At 45.7% G+C, this 22,728-nt stretch overlaps 9 protein-coding genes and 1 non-coding gene across 16 annotated transcripts; 2 read left to right on the top strand and 8 right to left on the bottom strand.

The window, feature by feature from the left end:
* Positions 1-21: 21 nt before the first annotated feature.
* Positions 22-2,011, bottom strand: LOC136188708 (ADP-ribosyl cyclase/cyclic ADP-ribose hydrolase-like). Its single transcript, XM_065976483.1, has 9 exons — positions 1,902-2,011; positions 1,138-1,853; positions 985-1,073; positions 802-940; positions 672-751; positions 534-626; positions 393-479; positions 261-339; positions 22-206 (listed from the first exon to the last, which is right to left on the bottom strand). The coding sequence occupies exons 2-9, from the start codon at positions 1,390-1,392 to the stop codon at positions 135-137; spliced, it is 894 nt and encodes a 297-aa protein (XP_065832555.1). The 5' UTR covers positions 1,393-1,853; positions 1,902-2,011; the 3' UTR covers positions 22-134.
* Positions 2,012-3,343: 1,332 nt separating this feature from the next.
* LOC136189175 (cathepsin L-like) lies at positions 3,344-9,933 on the bottom strand. Of its 3 annotated transcripts, none has more exons than XM_065977054.1 (14): positions 9,714-9,933; positions 9,543-9,650; positions 9,419-9,493; positions 9,281-9,359; positions 9,114-9,227; positions 8,946-9,065; positions 8,769-8,891; positions 8,635-8,715; positions 8,467-8,586; positions 8,351-8,415; positions 8,203-8,293; positions 3,700-3,733; positions 3,617-3,641; positions 3,344-3,553 (listed from the first exon to the last, which is right to left on the bottom strand). In XM_065977054.1, exons 1-14 carry the CDS (start codon positions 9,900-9,902, stop codon positions 3,479-3,481), a joined length of 1,299 nt encoding a protein of 432 aa, XP_065833126.1. In that variant the 5' UTR covers positions 9,903-9,933; the 3' UTR covers positions 3,344-3,478. The 3 variants fall into 3 exon arrangements, with proteins under 3 accessions (XP_065833126.1, XP_065833124.1, XP_065833125.1); XM_065977052.1 differs by lacking the exons at positions 8,203-8,293; positions 8,351-8,415; positions 8,467-8,586; ... (6 more) ...; positions 9,543-9,650; positions 9,714-9,933 and adding exons at positions 3,789-3,879; positions 3,938-4,002; positions 4,055-4,174; ... (6 more) ...; positions 5,120-5,227; positions 5,300-5,563; XM_065977053.1 differs by lacking the exons at positions 3,344-3,553; positions 3,617-3,641; positions 3,700-3,733 and adding exons at positions 7,818-7,973; positions 8,036-8,060; positions 8,118-8,151 and having other exon boundaries at positions 9,714-9,931.
* Positions 5,512-7,668, bottom strand: LOC136189176 (cathepsin L-like). Its single transcript, XM_065977055.1, has 14 exons — positions 7,434-7,668; positions 7,255-7,362; positions 7,132-7,206; positions 7,000-7,078; positions 6,825-6,938; positions 6,658-6,777; positions 6,485-6,607; positions 6,359-6,439; positions 6,191-6,310; positions 6,075-6,139; positions 5,928-6,018; positions 5,840-5,873; positions 5,758-5,782; positions 5,512-5,695 (listed from the first exon to the last, which is right to left on the bottom strand). The coding sequence occupies exons 1-14, from the start codon at positions 7,623-7,625 to the stop codon at positions 5,621-5,623; spliced, it is 1,302 nt and encodes a 433-aa protein (XP_065833127.1). The 5' UTR covers positions 7,626-7,668; the 3' UTR covers positions 5,512-5,620.
* An 11-nt stretch (positions 9,934-9,944) lies between the features above and the next one.
* Positions 9,945-11,393, bottom strand: LOC136189179 (ras-related protein Rab-1A). Its single transcript, XM_065977059.1, has 7 exons — positions 11,269-11,393; positions 11,098-11,170; positions 10,942-10,989; positions 10,841-10,888; positions 10,661-10,756; positions 10,477-10,608; positions 9,945-10,423 (listed from the first exon to the last, which is right to left on the bottom strand). The coding sequence occupies exons 1-7, from the start codon at positions 11,280-11,282 to the stop codon at positions 10,229-10,231; spliced, it is 606 nt and encodes a 201-aa protein (XP_065833131.1). The 5' UTR covers positions 11,283-11,393; the 3' UTR covers positions 9,945-10,228.
* A 130-nt stretch (positions 11,394-11,523) lies between these two features.
* LOC136189180 (ras-related protein Rab-1A-like) lies at positions 11,524-12,783 on the bottom strand. Its single transcript, XM_065977061.1, has 7 exons — positions 12,719-12,783; positions 12,556-12,628; positions 12,441-12,476; positions 12,341-12,388; positions 12,182-12,277; positions 11,997-12,128; positions 11,524-11,927 (listed from the first exon to the last, which is right to left on the bottom strand). Exons 1-7 carry the CDS (start codon positions 12,730-12,732, stop codon positions 11,727-11,729), a joined length of 600 nt encoding a protein of 199 aa, XP_065833133.1. The 5' UTR covers positions 12,733-12,783; the 3' UTR covers positions 11,524-11,726.
* Positions 12,784-13,399: 616 nt separating this feature from the next.
* Positions 13,400-16,219, bottom strand: LOC136189173 (uncharacterized). 3 transcript variants are annotated; one of them, XM_065977048.1, is made up of 12 exons: positions 15,961-16,219; positions 15,845-15,905; positions 15,600-15,672; positions 15,465-15,518; positions 15,368-15,415; positions 15,196-15,291; positions 15,016-15,147; positions 14,830-14,959; positions 14,615-14,764; positions 14,390-14,563; positions 13,766-14,339; positions 13,584-13,710 (listed from the first exon to the last, which is right to left on the bottom strand). In XM_065977048.1, the coding sequence occupies exons 1-12, from the start codon at positions 16,004-16,006 to the stop codon at positions 13,707-13,709; spliced, it is 1,542 nt and encodes a 513-aa protein (XP_065833120.1). In that variant the 5' UTR covers positions 16,007-16,219; the 3' UTR covers positions 13,584-13,706. The 3 variants fall into 3 exon arrangements, with proteins under 3 accessions (XP_065833119.1, XP_065833121.1, XP_065833120.1); XM_065977047.1 differs by having other exon boundaries at positions 13,400-14,339; XM_065977049.1 differs by having other exon boundaries at positions 13,401-14,339; positions 15,465-15,751; positions 15,961-16,209.
* A 101-nt stretch (positions 16,220-16,320) lies between these two features.
* LOC136189172 (adenylate kinase 7-like) lies at positions 16,321-19,883 on the bottom strand. 2 transcript variants are annotated; one of them, XM_065977046.1, is made up of 20 exons: positions 19,550-19,882; positions 19,329-19,493; positions 19,162-19,270; positions 19,021-19,115; positions 18,864-18,974; positions 18,726-18,809; positions 18,585-18,673; positions 18,446-18,536; positions 18,315-18,392; positions 18,114-18,263; positions 17,816-18,059; positions 17,692-17,762; positions 17,435-17,492; positions 17,315-17,380; positions 17,161-17,259; positions 16,932-17,102; positions 16,824-16,876; positions 16,686-16,772; positions 16,476-16,634; positions 16,321-16,414 (listed from the first exon to the last, which is right to left on the bottom strand). In XM_065977046.1, the coding sequence occupies exons 1-20, from the start codon at positions 19,604-19,606 to the stop codon at positions 16,376-16,378; spliced, it is 2,076 nt and encodes a 691-aa protein (XP_065833118.1). In that variant the 5' UTR covers positions 19,607-19,882; the 3' UTR covers positions 16,321-16,375. The 2 variants fall into 2 exon arrangements, with proteins under 2 accessions (XP_065833118.1, XP_065833117.1); XM_065977045.1 differs by having other exon boundaries at positions 17,315-17,492; positions 19,550-19,883.
* Positions 19,652-20,258, top strand: LOC136189181 (pleckstrin-like). Its single transcript, XM_065977062.1, has 3 exons — positions 19,652-19,797; positions 19,854-19,968; positions 20,027-20,258. Exons 1-3 carry the CDS (start codon positions 19,666-19,668, stop codon positions 20,098-20,100), a joined length of 321 nt encoding a protein of 106 aa, XP_065833134.1. The 5' UTR covers positions 19,652-19,665; the 3' UTR covers positions 20,101-20,258.
* A 55-nt stretch (positions 20,259-20,313) lies between these two features.
* LOC136189177 (eukaryotic translation initiation factor 5-like) lies at positions 20,314-22,722 on the bottom strand. Of its 2 annotated transcripts, XM_065977057.1 has the most exons (11): positions 22,684-22,722; positions 22,564-22,626; positions 22,275-22,469; positions 22,132-22,213; positions 21,900-22,072; positions 21,720-21,853; positions 21,566-21,656; positions 21,341-21,499; positions 21,118-21,279; positions 20,694-20,858; positions 20,314-20,645 (listed from the first exon to the last, which is right to left on the bottom strand). In XM_065977057.1, exons 3-11 carry the CDS (start codon positions 22,350-22,352, stop codon positions 20,427-20,429), a joined length of 1,263 nt encoding a protein of 420 aa, XP_065833129.1. In that variant the 5' UTR covers positions 22,353-22,469; positions 22,564-22,626; positions 22,684-22,722; the 3' UTR covers positions 20,314-20,426. The 2 variants fall into 2 exon arrangements, with proteins under 2 accessions (XP_065833129.1, XP_065833128.1); XM_065977056.1 differs by having other exon boundaries at positions 22,564-22,703.
* On the top strand, positions 20,915-21,015 carry Trnal-cag (transfer RNA leucine (anticodon CAG)). The gene is given in 2 exon segments: positions 20,915-20,952; positions 20,971-21,015. It is a non-coding gene; the product is annotated as a tRNA-Leu (tRNA).
* Positions 22,723-22,728: the final 6 nt, after the last annotated feature.

Here is a 22,728-nt window from a genome sequence, read left to right as displayed (position 1 = left end):
AGTGTTTGTGGCGAAACACGATTGGACGGGAAAAAAGAATCGATTTGACTGAGAGAAAACGAGACGACTGAAGAGATAACAGAACAACGAGCAGACAGAAAAGGAGCAGCTGTCAACAAAGTCACGGCTTTCGGCTATATTGAATCATCCTGTTGCATGTAGATTCGATCATACGCCGCGGGGCGTCTGTGCTTTGTAGTCGGTTTCTGCAGAGTGAGACTATGCTTTTGACCGCGCCGTTGAGTAAACTGTCAGATTACCTTTGCATCGAGAGGATTCCGAAAATTGCACGACGCTGGTTGCCGTGCATAAAAGCCACAGGAAGCGTGTCTGACGAGACTACCGGGGAAAAAAAGATTATACGAGCACCGTACCCCTTCCGTTGAACTCACGGAGGATTCATTGTGCATTGATAGTTAAGACCACGGTTTGTTACGTCTGTTCGTAGTGTAACCAAGGATCCGTTGTTGCACGTCTCTCTATAAGTCAGAGATTTGATTATTGCACAAAGACGGTTCGAGTTATACGCGCACTTGGCCGTTTGACCAGGCGTAAGAGCAACAATTGCCTCGACGAGCGTCACTGCGTTTGGATTCAAATTTGGCAACTCGAATTTGGCAAAGAAGCTAAGAGAATTAGCAAAAGAAGCGATTTTACTGTGAAACCGTCACCTATTTCTGGAGTAGGCGTCGCCTGTTGTGCGAGTTCCATTGAGAAGCAGTCGCACCCGTCCCGTCGACCGCAATGCAAGCTGCAGCAAAAAATTCCAAAAAAAAAACAAGAGATAGCTATACGGCACACCTGTTCGGAAGCGGCCGCCCAAAACGAGTATGTTACGTGATTGGGACAGGTCACAGGATCGTACGACTTACACCCGGTAAAGTTCATTCCTGACGGATCGCTCGTCGATCCGCACCAGTTCATTTCGCCGACAACGTATCTAAGCAAGTAGAGAGGGAGAGAGACGTTTGCTTTTCCGCTTACGATGGCATGAATTGGGAGTTGTCATAACAGTTGATTCCATCCATGCAAAAGATGCTCTTAAGGTCTTGGGTGCCAGACCACAACATCGTCTAGAATAAAAAGAGAAGGCAATTCGTATTGACTCTGTGCCGGATTCCCATTGTGAACTCTTGCCATGTCTCTGGGTGGAACTTGACCAGTGACGTTGAAGAAAGAGGCGTAGTTGGCCATCGTGACGTTACACGGATCCTTGTGAGCAAACGCTCCGAAGAAAGGATTCCAGGCTGTGCTGCAGACGACGGGCATTGGTTGGGCATATCCAAATTCCTTGAAATATTCGCATCGACCGAAGAAACTTTGCTCGATGTCAGGAGTCGTTTGAGAAAGAGTCAAGGTGAAGACACAAAGTAGCAAATAGAGTCTTGGCATTTTTTCAACTTTCGAGATGGAGTTATCAGTTTGACTGGGCTTTGTGCTATGGATCCTTTTTATACAGTTTAGCACAACTCGTGCCACTGTCTGCTGATCGTTGGACCACGTTTGCCCCACTTCAGGCAACAAAAAGGGGCAAGGAGTTTTTTTCTAATTTCATTCATCACTTTGTAATTCTTTTCCCCACGCTTCGTGGTTAGAACGGTCACCTTATCCACAGGCGATCAAGAGCAGTTCGACGGCGCCCGTAACAACTCAAGGGCCCCCCCTAAAGGGTACCGCGGGCTTTTCCACGTCCGTCGATCGCGTTCTAACTTTAGCGATGCGATGCGCCTCCAAGCAGACGATCTATCTGTGCAGAGAGCAACGCAACCATGTAGGAACGGCATCTTGGGCTTTCTGTAGCGATTAAAATGGCTTTTCCATCGTTCGCGGGTTGGAATCGGCGCCGTTCGAAGCTAAAACAGAGATGCAGGATGCTTTGTCGCTTTTCTCTTGCTACGTACGATAAACGAAGTATTGTACGTCACTCTTTGCTCCGGCGAGAAGAATGAACAGGTATAAACCTATCATTCGCGTAGAGGTCGTGTCCACCATCTTGTCCGCCATCTTGGTCACGCGCGTGCTGCGTGCGTGGCTTGCATCATGCTTGCATAATCATAAATTGCTGACATTGCGGTTTCACGTCCGAAAAAGTCACACCTTTTCGTTTGTGCCAATGGGCGCGCTGCGTTAGTCCCACGTGACTCCCAACGGACCAATGAGCGCGCTGGGCGGAGCTACGCGGTTCAAAAGCGAAGCGCACACCGATCTTCCTTCAGTTGCGGCTGAGGGTGGGTGCGTCGCGGTTCGCTGCGTCTCATCCTTGAGAGGACTGGCTCGGGAGATTTGGCAGAAGGCAAGTGAGGATAGTTGGATCTCAGCGTGGCCCACGGTTAATTCCGTGCCGGAGCTCGTAAGCGGGGCGATGGGGGGCTTCGGCCTCGGTCTACGCACTGGGCAGACGGATCGTTTGAGGTCTTATTGTCGTCAACAAGCACGATCCGCGTTAAGCTGAGTGGATACGGCTTGGAGGGGGTGTTCAACTATGGTCTGGTTGCCGGCACTTTTCTCACCCGAACGACGCGATTAGACCGACGATGATCCAGCCCAGGAGCCTTCGATTCCTCCATTGCACTGTCTTCATTGTCGACTCCTACAAACAGCAGTCAGCCTCTCTCCAATCCACAAGGCCCGGTTCTTCTCAGGAAGACATACCGAAGGCTTTGGTACCAGCGCACCGGGGTTTCGGTATTAGGGGCCGATCCTCATCCAGGTGGGTACTGAATGGATTGGCCGAGGACCCGCAACTCGCCCGAAAGTTTTTGGAAGGGGGTCATCGCTTTGCGAAGACTCGCCTGGGCTACGAAGCGTCCGAACCTCCACGCGGTGTAGCCTGGATAACGCTAATACGGACGCAAATCAAAAGGTACGTACAGCGATTATTTGACAGATAACTAACTTCTTTTTTTTTTAGGTTGGATCGAAGATCGAGGCAAAGAACTCAACGAATTTTCATCGTCCGAATCAGAATTGAAGTCGTTTTTAAAAAGTAAGCATTTTGTTGTAGCGCAGTGTATAAAAATAAAGTGAATTGAACTGAGCAATTACCGGCGTTTTTCTCCACGAATTCGCGCGGCGTACTTCACACAGCGCACGCTATAACGATGGAGTCTGCCGTTAGTCTGTTGCGACGAGCTGCCGAGCTCGATTCAGGCGAAAAATACAGCGAAGCGTTAGTTTGCTATCAAGAAGGAATTCAGCCCTTGATCGGCGTCGTGAAAAGTCCGTTTGGGAGGGTTCATCTGCTTCCGCACGCTCATCCACCAATTTCTGCGATTTCCGCAGCTGGACCTCACCACGAACGAATCAGCATCGCCGAAAACGCGCAAGGCTTCGGCTACGAGCATGTTTTCTTGGAGAGCACGATTCCCCGTATTGAATTTTACACAAAACAAAAACAAATGAAACAAACGACTAAAAGATTGAGCCTAATATCAAAGAGAGAAAATTTTTCCCTAACTCAATCCCGTCCTTCGACTGATCAAGCTACTGTGGCTGAAGTTGGCATTCTGTTCAGTCCACACTTCCCTTTTCCGCGAATGATCCTGTAGTAACCCTGAAAAAAGAAACAAATACAATGACGTCTCTGTGAGAGGAACAGATGCTTATCTAAGCGTACCTTTTCACCCCAAGACGCGCCCCAACTAGAGCAATAAAAACCACATGTCTTTGCATAATCAATTGGTGGAAAAATTCTCCTACCTGTTCTTGATGATCCAAAACGGCTTTGAACCATCTGAATATATCAGAAAGTTAATTCAACGACCTCATTGTCTCTTAATTAACTGTACCTTGTCCATAGCCGACAATGAGAACGCCGTGATCGAGATGAGATGGCAGACAGAAGATGGTCCACGGATCAGCTATACCTCCAAGATAATGCTGAATAACACAAACAGCGCTCAATTCTCTACACACAGCAGTACAAATCAAAATAGACCTGCATAGCCGCGGCATTGATTCCAATGGAGATGGGACCGTAGCTAGCCAACCAGGCAGCCATTTCTGAAATACGAAATATGACTTTTAATTCCAAATTCGCGCGCTCTCGACTTACGATCTTCATCAGTTGATATGGTAAGCGAGCCATTGATATTGACAGCAACTTCGCTCTTTTCAAAGTGGCACTTTCCATCGGCGGCCTTGTACCCGTACTCAGCCTCCGTTTCCAATCCACCTTAATCAGAAAATCATATTTAATTTATAAAGAAACGCCCCCCTACCAAGTGCCATGATTTGTTTGTACGCATTCGATGGAAGACCGCCTTGGCATCCGTGATCAACCTTGTCGCAGTCAACCAACTCTAAAGACACGCGTAATGAAACTCCTAGAACAAATCATCTAATTTTCCCTTACCCTGTTCAGAAAGAGAGACCAGTTTTCCTTTGTGAATAGCCCATTGTCCTTCGATGTTTCCCGTCGTGGAGAAAGCCCAGCAGGAGCCACAGCTGCCCTGGTTCTTAACAGGCGTCACAACATCTATAAAGACGCAAGTTCCGTGTTATAAAGAATCTTCTGTTAGTCCTCCACCTACTTTTTTCTCTCCAGTCAACTGATGTTGGGATATTAGTTGAGAGCTTAGGAGCCATAGGCAATTCGACGTCACTCTCGGGGAATCCATTGGCCATGGCACGAGTTGACAAGAATTCCTGCGCTACAAAGAAATTCGATTCAATTAATTTTGGCTTGTGGGCTAAATACCGGAAATATCGGAGAACTCGTTGATGCCATATTGCGCTGTTCCCTGTTCGTTGGCTTGAAGCTGTTGAATACTTTTAAGATTGTCCTGAAACGTCATCAGTTTCATTTCGTATTCTAAATAATAAATCCCTGCACTGCAGAATCACATATCTAATATAGAATCACGTTTGACGTCATTAGTGTAAGTTCTGGTATTGCCACTAAGAAACGACTGAAATTTCGCCTCCTCATCACTGGGAGGAACCTTAGGAGAAAGAGCATTGATTTCACATAAATATACTATAGTAGTCATAAAACCTCGTTAAATTCTGACAGCGTATAAGCTGGCGACTTCCACGACTGCCAAAAGACGATAGCATGGAAATAATGAATCTGAAAAGAAATAAATTAAAATAGCACGTACACTGAAAACCCGTTTACCGTCGTCATGTCAACGGTGCACAAATCCAAGCTCAGCTCATCTGTTTTCGAACACGTTGACGACTCAGCGACTTTGATAGTAAGATCGTATTTTAATCCGGAGACAACCTATCGAGAATCCCCCCCCGAAAGAGGCCTCGTTTATTCAACAAAGACGCTTCGTATCGCGCGTCGCTTCACCTGCTGCGTTCCTTCAAACGACGTACGAACGTACGGATTAACGGCCTTCGATTGGGCGCTGATTTCGGCCACAGCGAAGTCAGCCGCCGCCTGGGCGTTTGGATCGGTTGGGTCGACCTCCTTCACGCCTCCCGGCGGCGCAGGAGCGAAAACGCTAGCAACGACGCAGAGAATAGAAAGCGCAACGAACATGTTGTTTCGACAAAGGTCAGTCAGATGACTCTATATCATGTGATTCGTGAGAGAGAGTCTCCTACGCGTGCCTAAAATTCCAATCTACAGTAGTTTTTCATCAGCAAACGTCCACAAGCAGACTACGTACTAAGCTACTGTGGCTGAAGTTGGCATTCTGTTCAGTCCACACTTCCCTTTTCCGCGAATGATCCTGTAGTAGCCCTAGAGAAAAAGAATATACAAATACAATGACTTCTCAGAAACATAGGCTTATCTAAGCACACCTTTTCACCCCAAGACGTGCCCCAACTAGAAACACATATCTTTGTAGTGATAATCAATCAATAAATGGAAAAATTCTCCTACCTGTTCTTGATGATCCAAAACGGCTTTGAACCATCTGAATATATCAGAAAGTTAATTTACAACCTCCTTGTCTCTTAATTAACTGTACCTTGTCCATAGCCGACAATGAGGACGCCGTGATCGAGATGAGATGGCAGACAGAAGATGGTCCACGGATCAGCTATACCTCCAAGATAAAACTGCGTAACAAAAAATGCTCAAATTCTCTACACACAGCAATACTATCAAAATTGACCTGCATAGCCGCAGCATTGATTCCAATGGAGATAGGACCGTTGCTAGCCAACCAGGCAGCCATTTCTGAAAATATGAAAGATGGAATTTGATTCCAAATTCGCGCTCTCAACTTACGATCTTCATCAGTTGATATGTTAAGTGATCCATTGATATTGACAACGACTTCGCTCTTTTCAAAGTGGCACTTTCCATCGGCGGCCTTGTACTGGTACTCAGCCTCCGTTTCCAATCCACCTTAATCAGAAATCATATTTAATTTATAAAGAAACCTTTCCTCCCTACCAAGTTTCATGATTTGTTTGTACGCATTCGATGGAAGACCGCCTTCGCATCCGTGATCAACTTTGTCACAGTCAACCAACTCTAAAGACACGCGTAACGAAACTCCTAGAACAAATCCTCACTTACCCTGTTCGGAAAGAGAGACCAATTTTCCCTTGTGAATAGCCCATTGTCCCTCGATGTTTCCCGTCGTGGAGAAAGCCCAGCAGGAGCCACAGCTGCCCTGGTTCTTAACAGGCGTCACAACATCTACAAAGACGAAGTTTGTGTTATGAAGAATCTCCCTCAATCCCATTTACTTTTTTCTCTCCAGTCAACTGATGTTGGGATATCAGTTGAGAGCTTAGGAGCCATAGGCAATTTGACGTCACTCTCGGGGAATCCATTGGCCATGGCACGAGTTGACAAGAATTCCTGCGCTACAAAGAAATTCAATTCAATTAATTTTGTCTTGTGGGCGAAGTACCGGAAATATCGGAGAACTCATTGATGCCGTATTCGGCCGTTCCCTGTTCGTTGGCTTGAAGCTGTTGAATAATTTTAAGATTGTCCTGAAACGTCATCAGTTTCATTTCGTATTCTAAAAAAAATTCAATAATAAATCCCTGCACTGCAGAATCACATATCTAATATAGACTTACGTTTGACGTCATTAGTGTACGTTCTGGTATTGCCACTAAGAAACGACTGAAATTTCGCCTCCTCATCACTGGGAGGAACCTTAGGAGAAAGAGCATTGATTTCACATAAATATACTATAGTAGTCATAAAACCTCGTTAAATTCTGACAGCGTATAAGCTGGCGACTTCCACGACTGCCAAAAGACGATAGCATGGAAATAATGAATCTGAAAAGAAACATATTAAAATTGCACGTACACTGAAAACCCGTTTACCGTCGTCATGTCAACGGTGCACAAATCCAAGCTCAGCTCATCTGTTTTCGAACACGTTGACGACTCAGCGACTTTGATAGTAAGATAGTATTTTAATCCGGAGACAACCTATCGAGAATCCCCCCCGAAAGAGGCCTCGTTTATTCAACAAAGACGCTTCGTATCGCGCGTCGCTTCACCTGCTGCGTTCCTTCAAACGACGTACGAACGTACGGATTAACGGCCTTCGATTGGGCGCTGATTTCGGCCACAGCGAAATCGGTCGCCGCCTGGGCGTTTGGATCGGTTGGGTCGACCTCCTTCACGCCTCCCGGCGGCGCAGGAGCGAAAACGCTAGCAACGACGCAGAGAATAGAAAGCGCAACGAACATGTTGTTTCGACAAAGGTCAGTCAGATGACTCTATCATGTGATTCGTGAGAGAGTCTCCTATAGTCTGGAGGCCGGCCCTGGAGGCCAGACCCGAGGAGGGTCTGGTGTAATGCGCACACTTCACTCGTGTTTCGGGGCGTCCTCCCCCGAGCGAGGGTCTGGCCTCCAGACTAAGTCTCCTACGCGTGTAAATTAAGTTTCGCTGAGAGATCCTCCTAAAATTCCAATCTACAGTAGTTTTTCATTAGCAAACGTCCACAAGCAGACTACGTACTAAGCTACTGTGGCTGAAGTTGGCATTCTGTTCAGTCCACACTTCCCTTTTCCGCGAATGATCCTGTAGTAGCCCTTATAGAAAAAAATATACAAATACAATGACTTCTCAGGAACATAGGCTTATCTAAGCACACCTTTTCACCCCAAGACGTGCCCCAACTAGAAACACATATCTTTGTAGTGATAATCAATCAATAAATGGAAAAATTCTCCTACCTGTTCTTGATGATCCAAAACGGCTTTGAACCATCTGAATATATCAGAAAGTTAATTTAACGACCTTCTTGTCTCTTAACTGTACCTTGTCCATAGCCAACAATGAGAACGCCGTGATCGATTTGAGACGGCCGACAGAAGATGGTCCACGGATCAGCTATACCTCCATGATAATGCTGAATAACACAAACAGCGCTCAATTCTCTACACACAGCAATACTATCAAAATTGACCTGCATAGCCGCGGCATTGATTCCAATGGTGATAGGACCGTTGCTAGCCAACCAGGCAGCCATTTCTGAAAATACAAAATATGGCATTTGATTCCAAATTCTCGCTCTCAACTTACGATCTTCATCACTTGATATGTTAAGCGAGCCATTGATATTGACAACGACTTTGCTCTTTTCAAAGTGGCACATTCCATCGGCGGCCTTATACGGGTAATCAGACTCCGTTTCCAATCCACCTTAATAAGAAAATCATATCTAATTTATTAACTAAGAAACCACCCTACCAAGTGCCATGATTTGTTTGAACGCATTCCATGGAAGACCGCCTTCGCATCCGTGATCAACCTTGTCACAGTCAACCAACTCTAAAGACACGCGTAATGAAACTCCTAGAACAAATCATCTAATTTTCCCTTACCCTGTTCAGAAAGGGAGATCAGTTTTCCCTTGTGAATAGCCCATTGTCCCTCGATGTTTCCCGTCACGGAGAAAGCCCAGCAGGAGCCACAGCTGCCCTGGTTCTTAACCGGCGTCACAACATCTATAAAGACGCAAGTTCCGTGTTATAAAGAATCTCCCTTCAGTCCCCATTTACTTTTTTCTCTCCAGTCAACTGATGTTGGGATATCAGTTGAGAGCTTAGGAGCCATAGGCAATTCGACGTCACTTTCGGGAAATCCATTGGCCATGGCATGAGTTGACAAGAATTCCTGTGCTACAAAAGAAATTCAATTCAATTAATTTTGGCTTGCGATCTAAGTACCAGAAATATCGGAGAACTCGTTGATGCCATATTGCGCTGTTCCCTGTTCGTTGGCTTGAAGCTGTTGAATAGTTTTAAGATTGTCCTGAAACGTCATCAGTTTCATTTCGTATTCTAAAAAAAATTCCATAATAAATCACTGCAGAATCCCATATCTATAGACTCACGTTTGACATCATTAGTGTACGTTCTAGCATAGCTGGCAAGAAACGACTGAAATTTCGCCTCCTCATCACTTGGAGGAACCTTAGGAGAAAAGAGCATTGTTTTCACATAAATGTACTACAGTATAGTATTGATAGAACCTCGTTAAATTCTAACAGCGTATAATCCGGTGACATCCACGACTGCCACAAGACGACAGCACGGAAATAATGAATCTGAAAAGAAATTATAAACTAAATTGCACTTATTGAAGAATCTGCCTACCGTTGTCATGTCAACGGTGCACAAATCCAAGCTCAGCTCGTCTGTTTTCGAACACGTTGACGACTCGGCGACTTTGATAGTCAATTCGTATTTTAATCCTGCGACAACCTACGAAACCCCCAAAGGGGGCCTCACTCAAATAAAAACGTTCCGCTTCACGCGCTGCTTTACCTGTTGCGTTCCACTGATCGACGTGCGAACGTACGGATTGACGGTCTTCGATTGGGCGCTGATTTCGCCCACAGCGAAGTCGGCCGCCGCCTGGACGTTCGAATCGCTCGGATCGATCTCATTCACGCCTCCCGGCGTAGCGAAAACGCCAGCAACGACGCAGAGAACAGAAAACGCAACGAACGACATCTTTGTTTAGACAAAGGTCAGTCAGATGACTCCATCATGTGATTCGTGAGAGAATCCTAGAGATCCGTACGCGTGTAATTGTAAGCTTTGCTGAGATCCCTCCTCAAATACCAATACCAATACATAAGTTTTTCGTCGGCAAAAAAAACATACATTCCGGGTACGCACAAACAAAGACACATTGACACAACAGAGTCTATATGGAGTGAGAGAGAACGCATAAAAATGACTCCTAGCTACACTCTCAAGTTAGCACACTCAAATATCCCAAATATCCCCAATACATCACGGCGAGCAGAAAAAACGCGAAAAATTCGAATTTTTTTTCAGCAGCACCCGCCCTTCTGCTGAACGGGCTCGCTCTTACCGGGACCCACTTTGATCTTTTTCGAATCCGGACTCACGACGGGGCCCATCCTGTTCTTTATCTCCGCCGCCATCGTCATGAACGCCTGTTCTACGTTCGTCGCGTTTTTAGCGCTCGTCTCTAAGAATGGGATTCCCAATTGATCAGCATATTCCTAATAAATTTTTTTCGAAATATTATTATAGAAGATTTTTCTTTTTTCTCTACTTTCGCTGTGGTGTAGTCTACAACTTTCTTCGTTGTCAAATCGCACTTGTTGCCAACTAGCAGCTTGTTGACTCCCTCGCAGGCATATCGGTCTATTTCCTGAAGCCATTGTTTCACATTGTTGAAACTCTCCTATAGAAAAAAAATAGTAGTAGAAAAAAAATCATTTTTTCCTCATACTCACCTGATCCGTTACATCATAGACGACGATTATTCCGTGTGCTCCTCGATAGTAGCTAGACGTAATTGTCCTGAAGCGTTCTTGGCCGGCTGTGTCCCACTAAAATATGCATAATAATTAGTGCAATGTATACATTAGGTGTCAAAACTGTTCTAAGGGTTGATATAAATAAATTTCACGTACGATTTGTAACTTGATCGTTTTGCCGTCCAAATCGATAGTTCGGATTTTCTAAGTTACCTAATTTTCGCGAAAAAGAATTCCGTCCTTCGTTTTCGACTTACGAAATCGACGCCGATCGTGCTGATGTACGATTCCGTGTACGTGTCGTCCTAGAAGAGAAACTCACGCTTGCGCAAGAGAGGGGGAAAACCGTCGGGGGCCCGGGGGAGGGAAGAGATCGAAAGTGGGTCGCCTACGAGTCGATTGCGTGCACTTACCGCGAACCGAAGAAGTAGACACGATTTTCCAACGCCTGAGTCGCCAATTAGAAGTAGCTTGAAAAGGTAATCGCTGCGAAACAAGAGGAAAACCATGCACACGGTCATGTGATGATGAGGGGACCCCTCTCGCTCTAGGCGGCGACTCATTCTAGAACGCTTTTCGCTTACTATTCCGGATTCATGGTAGAGCGGCAGTGGAATCGAAGGAGGGAAGTGGGATATCGAGGTCTTCTTTCCCTCTTTACTCTTTTGCGCTGACGTCACACACAACGTGGCCGGGAATTGACGGATCGAGACCCGGATACTTGAGAGGAGCAGAGCCAGACGGACACGATAAATCGCCGTAAACTTTATTTGCTTCAACCGATTGAAGCAATGCTTCATTGAATCAACCGATGGAAGCAAACGTTTCACCGTGACCAATTCAGGCCCTTTAGCTCATAAACATATTTGAAATTTGAACATAATGGTAAGACTGGTCATAAGAGCGGCACATGTAAAACAATAAAAGATAAAAAGATAAAAAATAGACGCAATTCTACTTTGCCATGAACCCATCTCCACGTGCACACACTCAAATATCCCCAAATACATCACCATAAGCAGAAAAATAAAAAGTTCAATTTTTAGCAGCACCTGCACCCGCCCTTCTGCTGAACGGGCTCGCTCTTACCGGGACCCACTTTGATCTTTTTCGAATCCAGACTCACGACGGGACCCATCCTGTTCTTTATCTCCACTGCCATCGTCATGAACGCCTGTTCTATGTTCGTCGCCTTTTTAGCACTCGTCTCTAAGAATGGGATTCCCAATTGATCGGCATATTCCTAAAGTTTTTGTGTCCGAAATATTATTATTATTATTATTATAGAAGATTTCTTTTCTTCTCTCTCTACTTTCGCTGTGGTGTAGTCTACGACTTTCTTCGTTGTCAAATCGCATTTGTTGCCAACTAGCAGCTTGTTGACTCCCTCGCGGGCATATCGATCTATTTTCCGAAGCCATTCATTCACATTGTTGAAACTCTCCTATATAGAGAAAAAGTAGTAGTAGAAAAAAATTCATTTTTGCTCATACTCACCTGATCCGTTACATCATAGACGACGATTATTCCGTGTGCTCCTCGATAGTAGCTAGACGTGATTGTCTCGAAGCGTTTTTGGCCGGCCGTGTCCCACTATAGGAAAACCCAAATATGCACAATCAAAACTGTTCTAAGGATTGATATAATTTCACGTACGATTTGTAACTTGATCGTTTTGCCGTCCAAATCGATAGTCCGGATTTTCTAAGTTACTAATTGTCGCGAAAAAGAAATTCCGTCTTCGTTTTCGACTTACGAAATCGACGCCGATCGTGCTGATGAACGTGTCGTCCTAGAAGAGAAACTCACGCTTGCGCAAGAGAGAGAAAACCGTCGAAGAGATCGAAAGTGAGTCGATTGCGTGCACTTACCACGAACCGAAGAAGTAGACACGATTTTCCAACGCCTGAGTCGCCAATTAGAACTAGCTTGAAAAGGTAATCGCTGCGAAACAAGAGGAAAACCATGCACACGGTCACGAGGGGACCCCTCTCGCTCTAGGCGGCGACTCATTCTAAAACGCTTTTCGCTTACTATTCCGGATTCATGGTAGAGCGGCAGTGGAATCGAAGGAGGGAAGAGGTTCGCGCCGAGTGGCCGGGAACTGACGGATCGCAAGTCGGATCGAGACCCGGATAGATGGCGACGCTCCTTCTTGCTGGATTGATACCTGGCCTGTTTCTTCTTCTTTTGCTTATTGTAACTGGCGTTCTCATTTACAAACTGTTCTGCCAACGCGACGAATTCGACATAACAGGACGACACGATCGTCGTTCGCCGAACGATGACGACGAACTGGAAATGACGCCGATCGGCCATTCAGAGCCGGAATCGGACAACAGGCGAACGAGACGCGGTTCATCGCACGGCCGCAGCTCACTTCCACCCGTTCCCGAAGTCGAAATCTCGCCCGATCCGCGAACTTCGATACAAACGGCGCCACGCCCATCGATCAAGTCCTTCAAGCAGGGATCGTTTTTCTACAGCTCGAGCGTTCGATCGCAAATACCCCCGCAAGGAACGTCCGTCGAAAGTGCCGGCGTTTGGTTCTGACGTCATTTTTCGGTTAAAATAGTAGTATTACCAGAGAGTTTTTGCTAGTCAATCCGAGGATTGTTCTCGAATAGATATGTACTCGGCCTATTAGTATTAGTATAATACATGTATGTTATCGGAGTCTTTTGGGGGGTATTTTTCTTACCAGAAAATCGACTGGGTCGTCTGGTCGTATTTTGCGCACTTCAATCAGTCCCTGTGTCAATGTAGGCATCACTAAAATCAGGTCCTTCAGGCTAATGCTACAAACTTAAGAACGCTTATCGGTTACACATGAAGACAATAAAAAGAGGTACAATTCTACTCTACCATGGCCCATCCACAAGAGTCACTTCATCTTCCCTGTGTAATTTGCCTTTCACCATTCGCTTGGGAGGGCATTGACTATATTCATCAGTGTGGCAAATTCCTTCCAGAACTTGAAGACAAGCTTGTGCGCTTGGTCGCTCACGTGGCCTACGATTGATCATCTGCACACACATAACTTTCATATCGTCATGCCCAATCATTTCCATTTGAGAGTACCGCTCGGCTTTAATTGGCTCCCTGCACGTCATCAACTCACCCAATGTCACACCCAGACTGCAGACATCAGCTTGGGCTGTGTTTCTCGCTTGGCTCCCATCAAGTCGTTCCGGTGCAATGTATTCAACGCTATGAATACCGGCTGAGAGAGAGGCGTCCGAGAATCGCGCTGATCCTAGATCGCCAACTTGAGCCACCATTGTCGCTGTTACCAAAATGTTGGTTGAGCGGATGTCGCCATGGAGAACTGGTGTTGGACGAAGTTGGTGAAGATAGCAAATGCCGGCGACAAAGCCGAGACTCAAATCGACCTTCTCTTTCAGGGTTAGAGACTTTGAGGATAGGGACGCTTTTATGACGTCGCAGAGAGATCCTTCCAGTAGATTAGTGATTATTTGAAAAGGTGTGTCATCCATGATTATGACACCGCAAATAGCTACAATGTTGGGATGACGAATGCGGCTACAGATTTCCATTTCTTGACGAAAGAGTGCACAATAATGCTCGCTTTTAATCGACTCATGGAAAGTCTTGACGGCAACGGGTGAACCTCGCCAATGCCCAATGTCCACTTCTATAAAAAACGAATCGCAATTTCCTGCTGAAGCGCATTCAAGTTCTCACTGCCATAGGCTCCTTTTCCTAGACGCACGCCAGTAAGATGAACGTCTTCAGGAAGGATGTTTATGAAGTTTTCGAATTCTTGCAACCTCGCTATTTTAGCATCCTTCTCTTTAACAATTTCAGTCAAGTGGTCAACTCTTTGACTGAGCTGTAAGCACTTCTGCTCACTTTGCCCTAGCAAGCAAAATTTTTGTTCATGAAAAATAATTACGACACTAAAATTACCAAGTAGATGCCGTAAATTTCGTTTTTTTTCCTCAAAATTTCGCTTTTCTTCCTCAAGACTCTTTGTTTGGCTTTCGACTACTTTTAGTCTTTCAGCCTGCTGAGAACAGCGCTCTTCGGCTTCTGCAAGAGATCTCCTCCACATCAACGCTTCATACATAAGAAATCGGCAGAATTGCACTCTATCTTCTCTGGCCAATACGTTGCTCTTCTACCTTTCATTCTCGTGACTGGACCTACCCTGTACATTATCTCCGCCGCCATTGTCATGAACGCCTGTTCCACGTTCTTTCCGTCTTTAGCACTCGTCTCTAAGAACGGGATTCCCAATTGATCGGCATATTCCTGAGAGGGAAAGACGAAGATTATAGAAGGTTCAGCGATCATTGTTTCTTCCCTACTTTTGCTGTGGTGTATGGTACTACTCTAGGCGACATCAAATCACATTGGCTGCCAATTATCATCTTGCTCACTCCCTTCTCAGCATATCGATCTACTTCCTGAAGCCATCGTTTCACACCGTCGAAAGTGTCCTAGATAAAATTATTAGAAAAAGTCATTTTTTCATACTTGGCGCTTACCTGGCGTGTTACATTATAGACGATGATTATTCCGTGTGCTCCTCGATACAACGGACGCAGCCTTGACATGACGCTTTTCTGGCCGGTCGTGTCAAACTAGGAAAAACAAATATGCATAATTAGTGCAATGTATGTCAAAACTGTTCTAAGGATCGATATAAATTTCACGCACGATTCGTAAAATGATCGTTTCGCCGTCCAAATTGATAGTTCGACTCCCCTAAGTTGCACATTGTCGCACGAAAAAATCGTCTTCGTTTTCGACTTACGAAATCGACGCCGATAGTGGCTTCGTTGGGTAGTGTGAACGCGGCATCATTGCTCTAGAAGAAAAACTCACGCCGGCGCAGGAGACGAGGGTCCGGGAAAAGTGGGTCGCCAACGAGTCGATTGCTTGTATTTACCAGGAACCGATGACATAGAGACGTTTTTCCAGAGCATACGTCGCCAAGTAGTATCAGCTTGAAAGCGTAATCGCTGCGAAACAAGCGCGATCAATAATAGCAAATCCTCTTCGGCTTGATCTGGAGCAAACGCCGTCGGGAAAGGGACACGCCTACCGTCCAAACGACAAGAGCAAAACCATGCACAAAGTCACTGTCACGACGTGGGGACCCCTCTCGCTCTAGGCGGCGACTCATTCGCTTACCGTTTCGGATCCATGGTAGCGCGCCGCGGCAGTGGAAGATGGAAAATATGGAATGTGAAAACTGAAAAAATAAAGACCCGGATAGATGGCGACGCTCCTTCTCGCTGGATTGATACCTGGCCTGTTTCTTCTTCTTTTGCTCATTGTAACCGGCGTTCTCATTTACAAACTGTTCTGCCAACGCGACGAATTCGACATAACGGGACGACACGATCGTCGTTCGCCGAACGACGACGACGAACTGGAAATGACGCCGATCGGCCATTCAGAGCCGGAATCGGACAACAGACGAACGAGACGCGGTTCATCGCACGGCCGTAGCTCACTTCCACCCGTTCCCGAAGTCGAAATCTCGCCCGATCCGCGAACTTCGATACAAACGGCGCCACGCCCATCGATCAAGCCGGGATCGTTTTCCTACAGCTCGATTCGATCGCACCTACCCACGCAAGGAACGTCCGTCGAAAGTGCCGGCGTTTGGTTCTGACGTCATTTTTCGGTTAAAATAGTAGTATTACCAGAGAGTTTTTGCTAGTCAATCTGAGGATTGTTCTCGAATAGATACTCGGCCTATTAGTATTAGTATAATACATGTATGTTATCGGAGTCTTTTGGGGGGTATTTTTCTTACCAGAAAATCGACTGGGTCGTCTGGTCGTACTTTGCACACTTCAATCAGTCCCTGTGTCAATGTAGGCATCACGTTTTTGAGGAGATAGTTTCTCAGTGGGTACGATTGCGTTTCCAGCATCTCGCGCTCTTCGGCCTTCACTTCTTCGAAGCGTCCTTGCTAAGGAGAGCAATATCGCCACCAAATCAGCTCATGAAGGTATTCTCTTACCCATTCGGAGCGTTTTCTCTGCGTTTCAGCCGCTTCCGCCACTTCCTGTCGCTCCCTTTCCTCTTTCTCCTTCGCTTCTCTTTGCAGCTGGATTTCCTAGCTATATACGGCTCTATTCTACATACGCAAGTCTCTTACTCGTTCTTCTGTTGCCTTTCTTTGCATTTCAGCGAGTTCTTCTGGCGTAGGACCTAAAAAAGGAAAAGTTTCTTTGATTTTGTAGTAATACAGTACTCTCTCTCTTACCGTAGTTTCTTGGTTCGCCGATCTCCTTCTTTATTTTCTTCAGCATCACTTCGCATTGAGTGGCGGGAATCTCAAACGTCTCCGGATGAATTTCCAGTTCATCGAAGTAGTTCAACACCGTATTGTCTTCCGTATTCAAATCGCGATAGAGCGACAATCGACGAAGAAACTCTAAGAAAAAAAGAGATAAAAAAGTCCCAAGTTGCTCTCCCAATTTCTGAGCCCTCACCTGCTTCAGAATTATGAGTTCCCTCTACCTCCGTCTCCGGAAGATTCATAATCCTCTCTTTCAAAAAATCGTCAGAGGAGTCCAAAGCGACGACGAGCTCTAAACAGAAGAACGCTGGATTTTTATTCAATGCATGTTTTCTCTCTATCTATACCTGGCATGATGGTCTTGTCATATTCAGGCGATTGACCTTCTCCTTCCTCCTCCTCTTCATCTTCATCTTGTACCCCAATAATAATATTAGTGCCAAAAGGGCTCGTGTAATTCTTCTCACTTGCAAACAGATCTTTGGCTTGCTCATACGTTTTTGGATAACCATCAAGCACAAAACCCTACAGAGCATACACGTGTATACGTACTCGCTCTAATAGTCCCCCTAGAGCTCTATCTTTCACTGGGAAGTGGGGCACTATTACTTCAAATCATGGGCACATACGTTGTACTACTACCATAAACCGTACCCATGGGGCTTTATTAGAATCTGGAGCTCTTTTTTCAAAGGGGGAGCCCCAATTCGCCTCCGCTTCTTACCTGATTTTGACAAGGCATCGATTTCAGTTTCTTTCTGAAAAAGTTAATCATGTACTGGTCTTCATATCTCCCTAGAGAAAGAGACTCAGCTATGTCCTCCCCCCCTCTTGAACTCTTTACTTACCGTCGTTATTCTCTTGACTTTCCCTCAACAATTCCAAATACTCCTTATCCTTTTGAGCTTGCGCGTCGTCATCTTCGTCCAAATCCTCCGTGTCGGCTCTCGCCGCGCTGCGCTCCAACTGCTGAATCGTCTCGCGTATCACGTCCATCACTTTGACGTGATGAATCTTGAAGTGACGACACAGCTTCTCCGCCAGCGTCGTTTTTCCCGCCGCCGGCGGACCAAGAACGCAAATCCTCACCGGCTAAAAATTCAAATATCTCGCCACTGGATTCTACTCTCTATTAATAATTATCACCAATAATCCACGAGTGTCTTTGAATTCTCGAATGACGACGTCAATGTTTTCCACCATGCCCATTTCGCTGACCCATTCGATTTGCATGTTCTCTTTCACGTACGTGCCTTCCATGCGCAAATTCACCAACAAATGATCAAAGTCCTTTTGCTAAAAGAGAGCATTTCTTTTCGAAAAAAGACAAAGACTAAGCATTCTTACTGAAAGGTCTTTATCTAGAAGAGCTTCTTCCCTTGGAATAAACTTCACTTTACCTGTCCCAAGATTCGTACTGATGTTCTACGAAAAAATTTTATTGACTCGCTGATTCAATTTTTGGATTCTATTCTCACCTTGACGACTTCTTCCAGGGACAATTGGCCACTGTCTACAGCCACAAGGTAACGCGTTTTGGGCTTTCCATCAGCCACATTCAAGAGAACGCTAAAGCAAAGACCTAAGTATTTTATATTGAGCGTTTTTATGACTAACCATGCCAGATCTCTAATGTGTATCATTGGAATGACGTTCTGACCGTTTCCAAATACATTCAAAGCGTCAACTTCCCCAAGCCAAGCGCTCTAAATAAAATATATCTAAAATAGATAACGTTACTTGTGTTTGTTCACGTGCCTTGAATAGAAAATGAAAGATATTTTCGCCGCATCCGTATGCCAATCCACTGGCAATTACATAAGAGCAAAACTTGGATTTGTTCTAGATTTTGAGAATTCAATCAATATTTTTTATGTCTGTAGCGATTTTTTGTACCGTTTTCCCTAGTTTGATGACTTGTTTTTCCACTGCAATGTGATGCTTGAAATTCGGATGAGGCCTTCTCTTTCTGTAGTCGTCTTCCGTGAAAGGAATATCGGGGTCCTCCTACACATGCAAGTCACTCAAAAAATAAAAAAAGTTTATTTTTTACTGGATCCAGAGGCTTGCTTCTGGCCCACGTCATAATCGTTGATAGACAAATAAAAATCTTTTGCTCTTTGATGACGTCGAGTTGAGAATGCAAAGCTACAGGCTTCAATAAATAAATAAATAAATAAGGTATTGATTTCACCTTCAACGGCCCAACCAGCTTCATCCACTTCGTCCAAATCTTGATTAATGTCGTACACAATCACGTCGCAGGTCATTAACATCTCCAACAAATCATCGCGATTCGAATTCTAAATGAAATACCATTCCTCTCTGGTTTTACGTCACTGTCGTAAAAATCGTTTTTACCGGCACGATTTCGTCGACCCAGTCCGGTTTTAGGGCTTCCGAATCTTTCAGCGTTCCGACGACGTGATAGTGCGGCTTTAGCGATCCCGTTCCCTCGATTTCCGAGCCCTCTTCGTCGTCTTGCGCTTCGCCCAGCGTTCCGCCGACGATCGACTGAGTGAAAACCTGCGCCAAGAGATGCGATCAATGAAAATGTCGTCGATTCTCGCTATGGCGCCGACTTGGCTTATATTTTTGCCCGAGAACTGATCGACGCAGTTGACGAACACCTTCGCCATTCTTGTTGCCAACGCGACGGATTAATTTCAAGTGCTCTGTTTCGAGCCCGGATTTGACAATGGCGGACGACTACGTGTTGCGAAAAACGATCAAAGAAGGCAATATGTACAAGCGCGGCGTCGTAAATACCGACTGGAAGCTACGAAAATTCGTTCTCAACGGCAAACAGCTACACTACTTCAAAGGAGCGGTGAGAAAAAGCCCGAAAATATCGGGACCCCGTTTCGAGATCGCTTTCTCGCGCAGAAAAGCACGCCGTCGGGCACGATAGATCTAAAAAAGATCGTTAGCGTCTCTGACATGGAAGAGGACTGTACGTTTCACATCGTATACCCGGGAAGAACGTACAAATTGCGCGGACGTAAGTCAGACGCGGTAACTCACGCCTATCCCGTATAATGACAGCCCCGGTCTTTCAGTCACAACCGAAGCCGGAGCGGAGTGGAGAGACGCGATAGCTGTCGCGCAGCAAGCGGCGGCGAAACGACCCTAACAGTAGAAGGGTGTATAGGCAAATTTTAGTACTGTAGTAGCACTATGACGTACGTTTTGTGGCGTTTCCTTTCCTTCGTGTCGCGTGGGACTCGAGACTCGGCATTTATCTTTTTACATAATCCGTTCTTTCTTTTGCTTTGTTATGTTGATAAGTTATTGACTGTGGGAGGGAGATCAGCATTGGGATTGTCATAGCAACCACTTAGGCGCGCGCCTTTGAAGCATTTTTCCTTAACGATTGAATGACAGTTGACAATAACAGACCATGCGACAGACATTTGACAACGTTCAACAAAAAATCAAGAGTTCAAAAAGCAAGACAGCTCAGATGGCGTCAATATCAATGCCACCTCCATCATCACCTCCATCTTCATCATTTTCTTCAACGGAATTGACTTGGGGTTTGGTAGAGTAGACAACTTCGACGTCTCCTTCCTCCTCGCTTGAAGATCCTTCTTCCGCTTCGCGGAGCCACTTGACAAAAGGTGCTGCCTTCTGATGAATTTCTTCGGCGATTTTCTTGTCCACGAATCGTTTTGACACCTATTGCGAGTTAGAATGCCGCTTTATAGACTTTCACTTTGTTGTTACCTTTTGATCCCACTCCAAAATGACTTCCTCTTCAAGGAGATCTTGTTCGTAGAATTCTTTCAGTATGTAAGGGGAACGCGGCTTCAGTTCAGGGTTAACTCTTCCAACCAGCTGCTCAAACGCGCCAAGCAAGTACTTCTGCGCTCTCTTATTGCCATTCACAAACTGCAGAAAGAGAGCGTCGATATAAAACGAGCGTATAAGCCGCAAATTTCCAACAGGTCAGGATGGCCGAGCGGTCTAAGGCGCTGCGTTCAGGAGAAGCCCCGTATGTGAATCGCAGTCTCCTCTGGAGGCGTGGGTTCGAATCCCACTCCTGACAATTTTTTTTAGTTTTTTTCGCTTACGATTTTTCAACTATTTCCCGCCAGCGAGGGGACCCCGATTTGTTTCAACGCCCGCCCGCCACGCCCAGCATACTTACCCTGAGAAAAACGGCACGATATTCCTTGATCTGTTTCTGCACGTTCTTATCGAAGAGGAGCTCAGCCAAGACAAGAGGAGCCTTTTCGAAAACGTCGAGCCTCTTCGCTTCCTGAACAATCGCCCCAATATCCTTCACCAAAAGCCCATTGACATTCTTTTGCTACACATAATAATCATAATCTCTCTCTATATATATAGATAAAGGCAATTGGATCTCTTACATGGACGAACTTAAAAAAGGCGTCGACACGCTCGGACGAGTTGAGATTGCCCGATCCCTCGTCCACGGCCAACGTTTTGACCCCGGCACTCAATTCGCCCATTCTCTGCTTCACAGCTTCCTCACTCGTGTCGACACTCCACTCCACATCCTCTTCCTCCTACAAGGGGAAAAAAAAAACACAAATTTAGATTAATGATATGAAGGGCACTCTGCTCTAGACTACCTTCTTTGACGACTTGTGTCCACTGGCCTTTACTTTCTCCTTCTCCTTTTCCTTTTCTTTCGCCGCCGCCGCTTTCTTCTCTTTGCTTCCCCTGGGAAAGAGAGAGAAAAAAAACCATATAGCTGCTCTAAGTGTCCCCCCCCTCTTAGCGCACTTCTTCCCAGTTGGCTGAGATCCTGAAGGCGGATTTTTCACAATGAATGTAGTGAGTCGGTGACGAGGATCGATCATGCATTGGTGACCGCAAGCGGAACAGCCCTGGTTGATATTTCCCCTCTTGTCCACAGTCTAAATATCAAATCAGTATCAATTATTTTCGTTTGTCTAATCTTACGAGTATAGTTTCCGGGTTTTCGCATTCGTTGCACATGACGAATTTCTTGATGAAGCCGTCGAGAAGTTCTTGAAGGCGTTCGCCCTCGTGGGCCCCGTTCACAATGTAGCGTTCGTTCTTGGCATCCATTTGAGTCTGGGCGCCCAATTCGCAGCCAAAATACTTGCAAGGATCTTCATATAATAAAGACAATAGAAATAAAAACATCTATACATAAATAGAGTTATCTCACATGAAGGAGGACGAGAAAGAGATTTCGCAATTTCAACCATATTCACTACAACCGTTTTGATTCCATTTCCTTTACCTTCCACCTAAAAATCAATGATTACCAACCCCGCCCCCCCCCGCCTTTTTTTCTTTTCCCCCCCAAACCTTTGCGAGAAGGCGTGGCATCTTGTAACGATAATAGGGATCGGTGTTTTTTCGATCTACGTTGACCATGGCAGCCATGACGAAGGCGACAGAATTTCTTGTATCGGTCTATCGTGAGCGAGATGATGATCATGTATCGATTGGAACGAGAGCGGCGGCGAGCGGCGGCGCGATTCGTTTCGCTTCGGCAACAACCTGAAAAAAGCGAGAAAAATCGCTAACGAGCCGGCTTTTAGGAGCGATGAGTCATCGGGGGTTTAGGGGGCCCCGATGTCATCGTGGATCGAACCTCGAGAGCGCGGTTCGGCAAAGAGCATACACGTGACGCTAGGCGCCTTTCTTTTCGGCTCGTCTAAAAGGAAGCGACGCTCTAAGGTCAGTTAAAGACGATAAGGACCGGACGATCCACCTGATGGAGACGACAAGAATTGTGCAGTGTGCGCGTGCTCGCTAT

This window comes from Oscarella lobularis, chromosome 7 (genome assembly GCF_947507565.1).
Source record: "Oscarella lobularis chromosome 7, ooOscLobu1.1, whole genome shotgun sequence".
Lineage (NCBI taxonomy): Eukaryota > Metazoa > Porifera > Homoscleromorpha > Homosclerophorida > Oscarellidae > Oscarella > Oscarella lobularis.
This window is presented reverse-complemented; position numbering and strand designations above follow the sequence as displayed.

Coding starts and splice junctions, on each gene's coding strand:
- LOC136188708 (XM_065976483.1), bottom strand. CDS start 1,392: ATGCCAAGACTCTATTTGCTACTTTGTGTCTTCACCTTGACTCTTTCT. Junction 941..984: donor AACTCCCAATTCATGCCATC/GTAAGCGGAAAA, acceptor CTACTTGCTTAG/ATACGTTGTCGGCGAAATGA. Junction 480..533: donor ACGCCTGGTCAAACGGCCAA/GTGCGCGTATAA, acceptor TCTGACTTATAG/AGAGACGTGCAACAACGGAT.
- LOC136189175 (XM_065977052.1), bottom strand. CDS start 5,491: ATGTTCGTTGCGCTTTCTATTCTCTGCGTCGTTGCTAGCGTTTTCGCT. Junction 4,653..4,699: donor CGAGTTCTCCGATATTTCCG/GTATTTAGCCCA, acceptor ATTTCTTTGTAG/CGCAGGAATTCTTGTCAACT. Junction 3,880..3,937: donor TCAATGCCGCGGCTATGCAG/GTCTATTTTGAT, acceptor TGTGTTATTCAG/CATTATCTTGGAGGTATAGC.
- LOC136189176 (XM_065977055.1), bottom strand. CDS start 7,625: ATGTTCGTTGCGCTTTCTATTCTCTGCGTCGTTGCTAGCGTTTTCGCT. Junction 6,140..6,190: donor CATATCAACTGATGAAGATC/GTAAGTTGAGAG, acceptor TCATATTTTCAG/AAATGGCTGCCTGGTTGGCT. Junction 6,019..6,074: donor TCAATGCTGCGGCTATGCAG/GTCAATTTTGAT, acceptor TTTGTTACGCAG/TTTTATCTTGGAGGTATAGC.
- LOC136189179 (XM_065977059.1), bottom strand. Junction 10,757..10,840: donor AAACGATCAAGTTACAAATC/GTACGTGAAATT, acceptor TGCATATTTTAG/TGGGACACAGCCGGCCAAGA. Junction 10,609..10,660: donor TCTATGATGTAACGGATCAG/GTGAGTATGAGG, acceptor TTTTTTCTATAG/GAGAGTTTCAACAATGTGAA.
- LOC136189180 (XM_065977061.1), bottom strand. Junction 12,389..12,440: donor GCACGATCGGCGTCGATTTC/GTAAGTCGAAAA, acceptor TTAGTAACTTAG/AAAATCCGGACTATCGATTT. Junction 12,278..12,340: donor AAACGATCAAGTTACAAATC/GTACGTGAAATT, acceptor GTTTTCCTATAG/TGGGACACGGCCGGCCAAAA.
- LOC136189173 (XM_065977047.1), bottom strand. CDS start 16,006: ATGAGAACGCCGGTTACAATGAGCAAAAGAAGAAGAAACAGGCCAG. Junction 14,765..14,829: donor TCCAGTCACGAGAATGAAAG/GTAGAAGAGCAA, acceptor TTATGTATGAAG/CGTTGATGTGGAGGAGATCT. Junction 14,340..14,389: donor AGGAAAAGGAGCCTATGGCA/GTGAGAACTTGA, acceptor CGTTTTTTATAG/AAGTGGACATTGGGCATTGG.
- LOC136189172 (XM_065977045.1), bottom strand. CDS start 19,606: ATGGCGAAGGTGTTCGTCAACTGCGTCGATCAGTTCTCGGGCAAAAAT. Junction 17,260..17,314: donor TGACAAGACCATCATGCCAG/GTATAGATAGAG, acceptor TCTTCTGTTTAG/AGCTCGTCGTCGCTTTGGAC. Junction 16,773..16,823: donor GAAAGGCAACAGAAGAACGA/GTAAGAGACTTG, acceptor TAGGAAATCCAG/CTGCAAAGAGAAGCGAAGGA.
- LOC136189181 (XM_065977062.1), top strand. CDS start 19,666: ATGGCGGACGACTACGTGTTGCGAAAAACGATCAAAGAAGGCAATATG. Junction 19,798..19,853: donor TACACTACTTCAAAGGAGCG/GTGAGAAAAAGC, acceptor TTTCTCGCGCAG/AAAAGCACGCCGTCGGGCAC. Junction 19,969..20,026: donor AACGTACAAATTGCGCGGAC/GTAAGTCAGACG, acceptor CCGGTCTTTCAG/TCACAACCGAAGCCGGAGCG.
- LOC136189177 (XM_065977057.1), bottom strand. CDS start 22,352: ATGGCTGCCATGGTCAACGTAGATCGAAAAAACACCGATCCCTATTAT. Junction 22,214..22,274: donor TGCCACGCCTTCTCGCAAAG/GTTTGGGGGGGA, acceptor ATTGATTTTTAG/GTGGAAGGTAAAGGAAATGG. Junction 21,657..21,719: donor TCTCAGCCAACTGGGAAGAA/GTGCGCTAAGAG, acceptor TCTCTTTCCCAG/GGGAAGCAAAGAGAAGAAAG.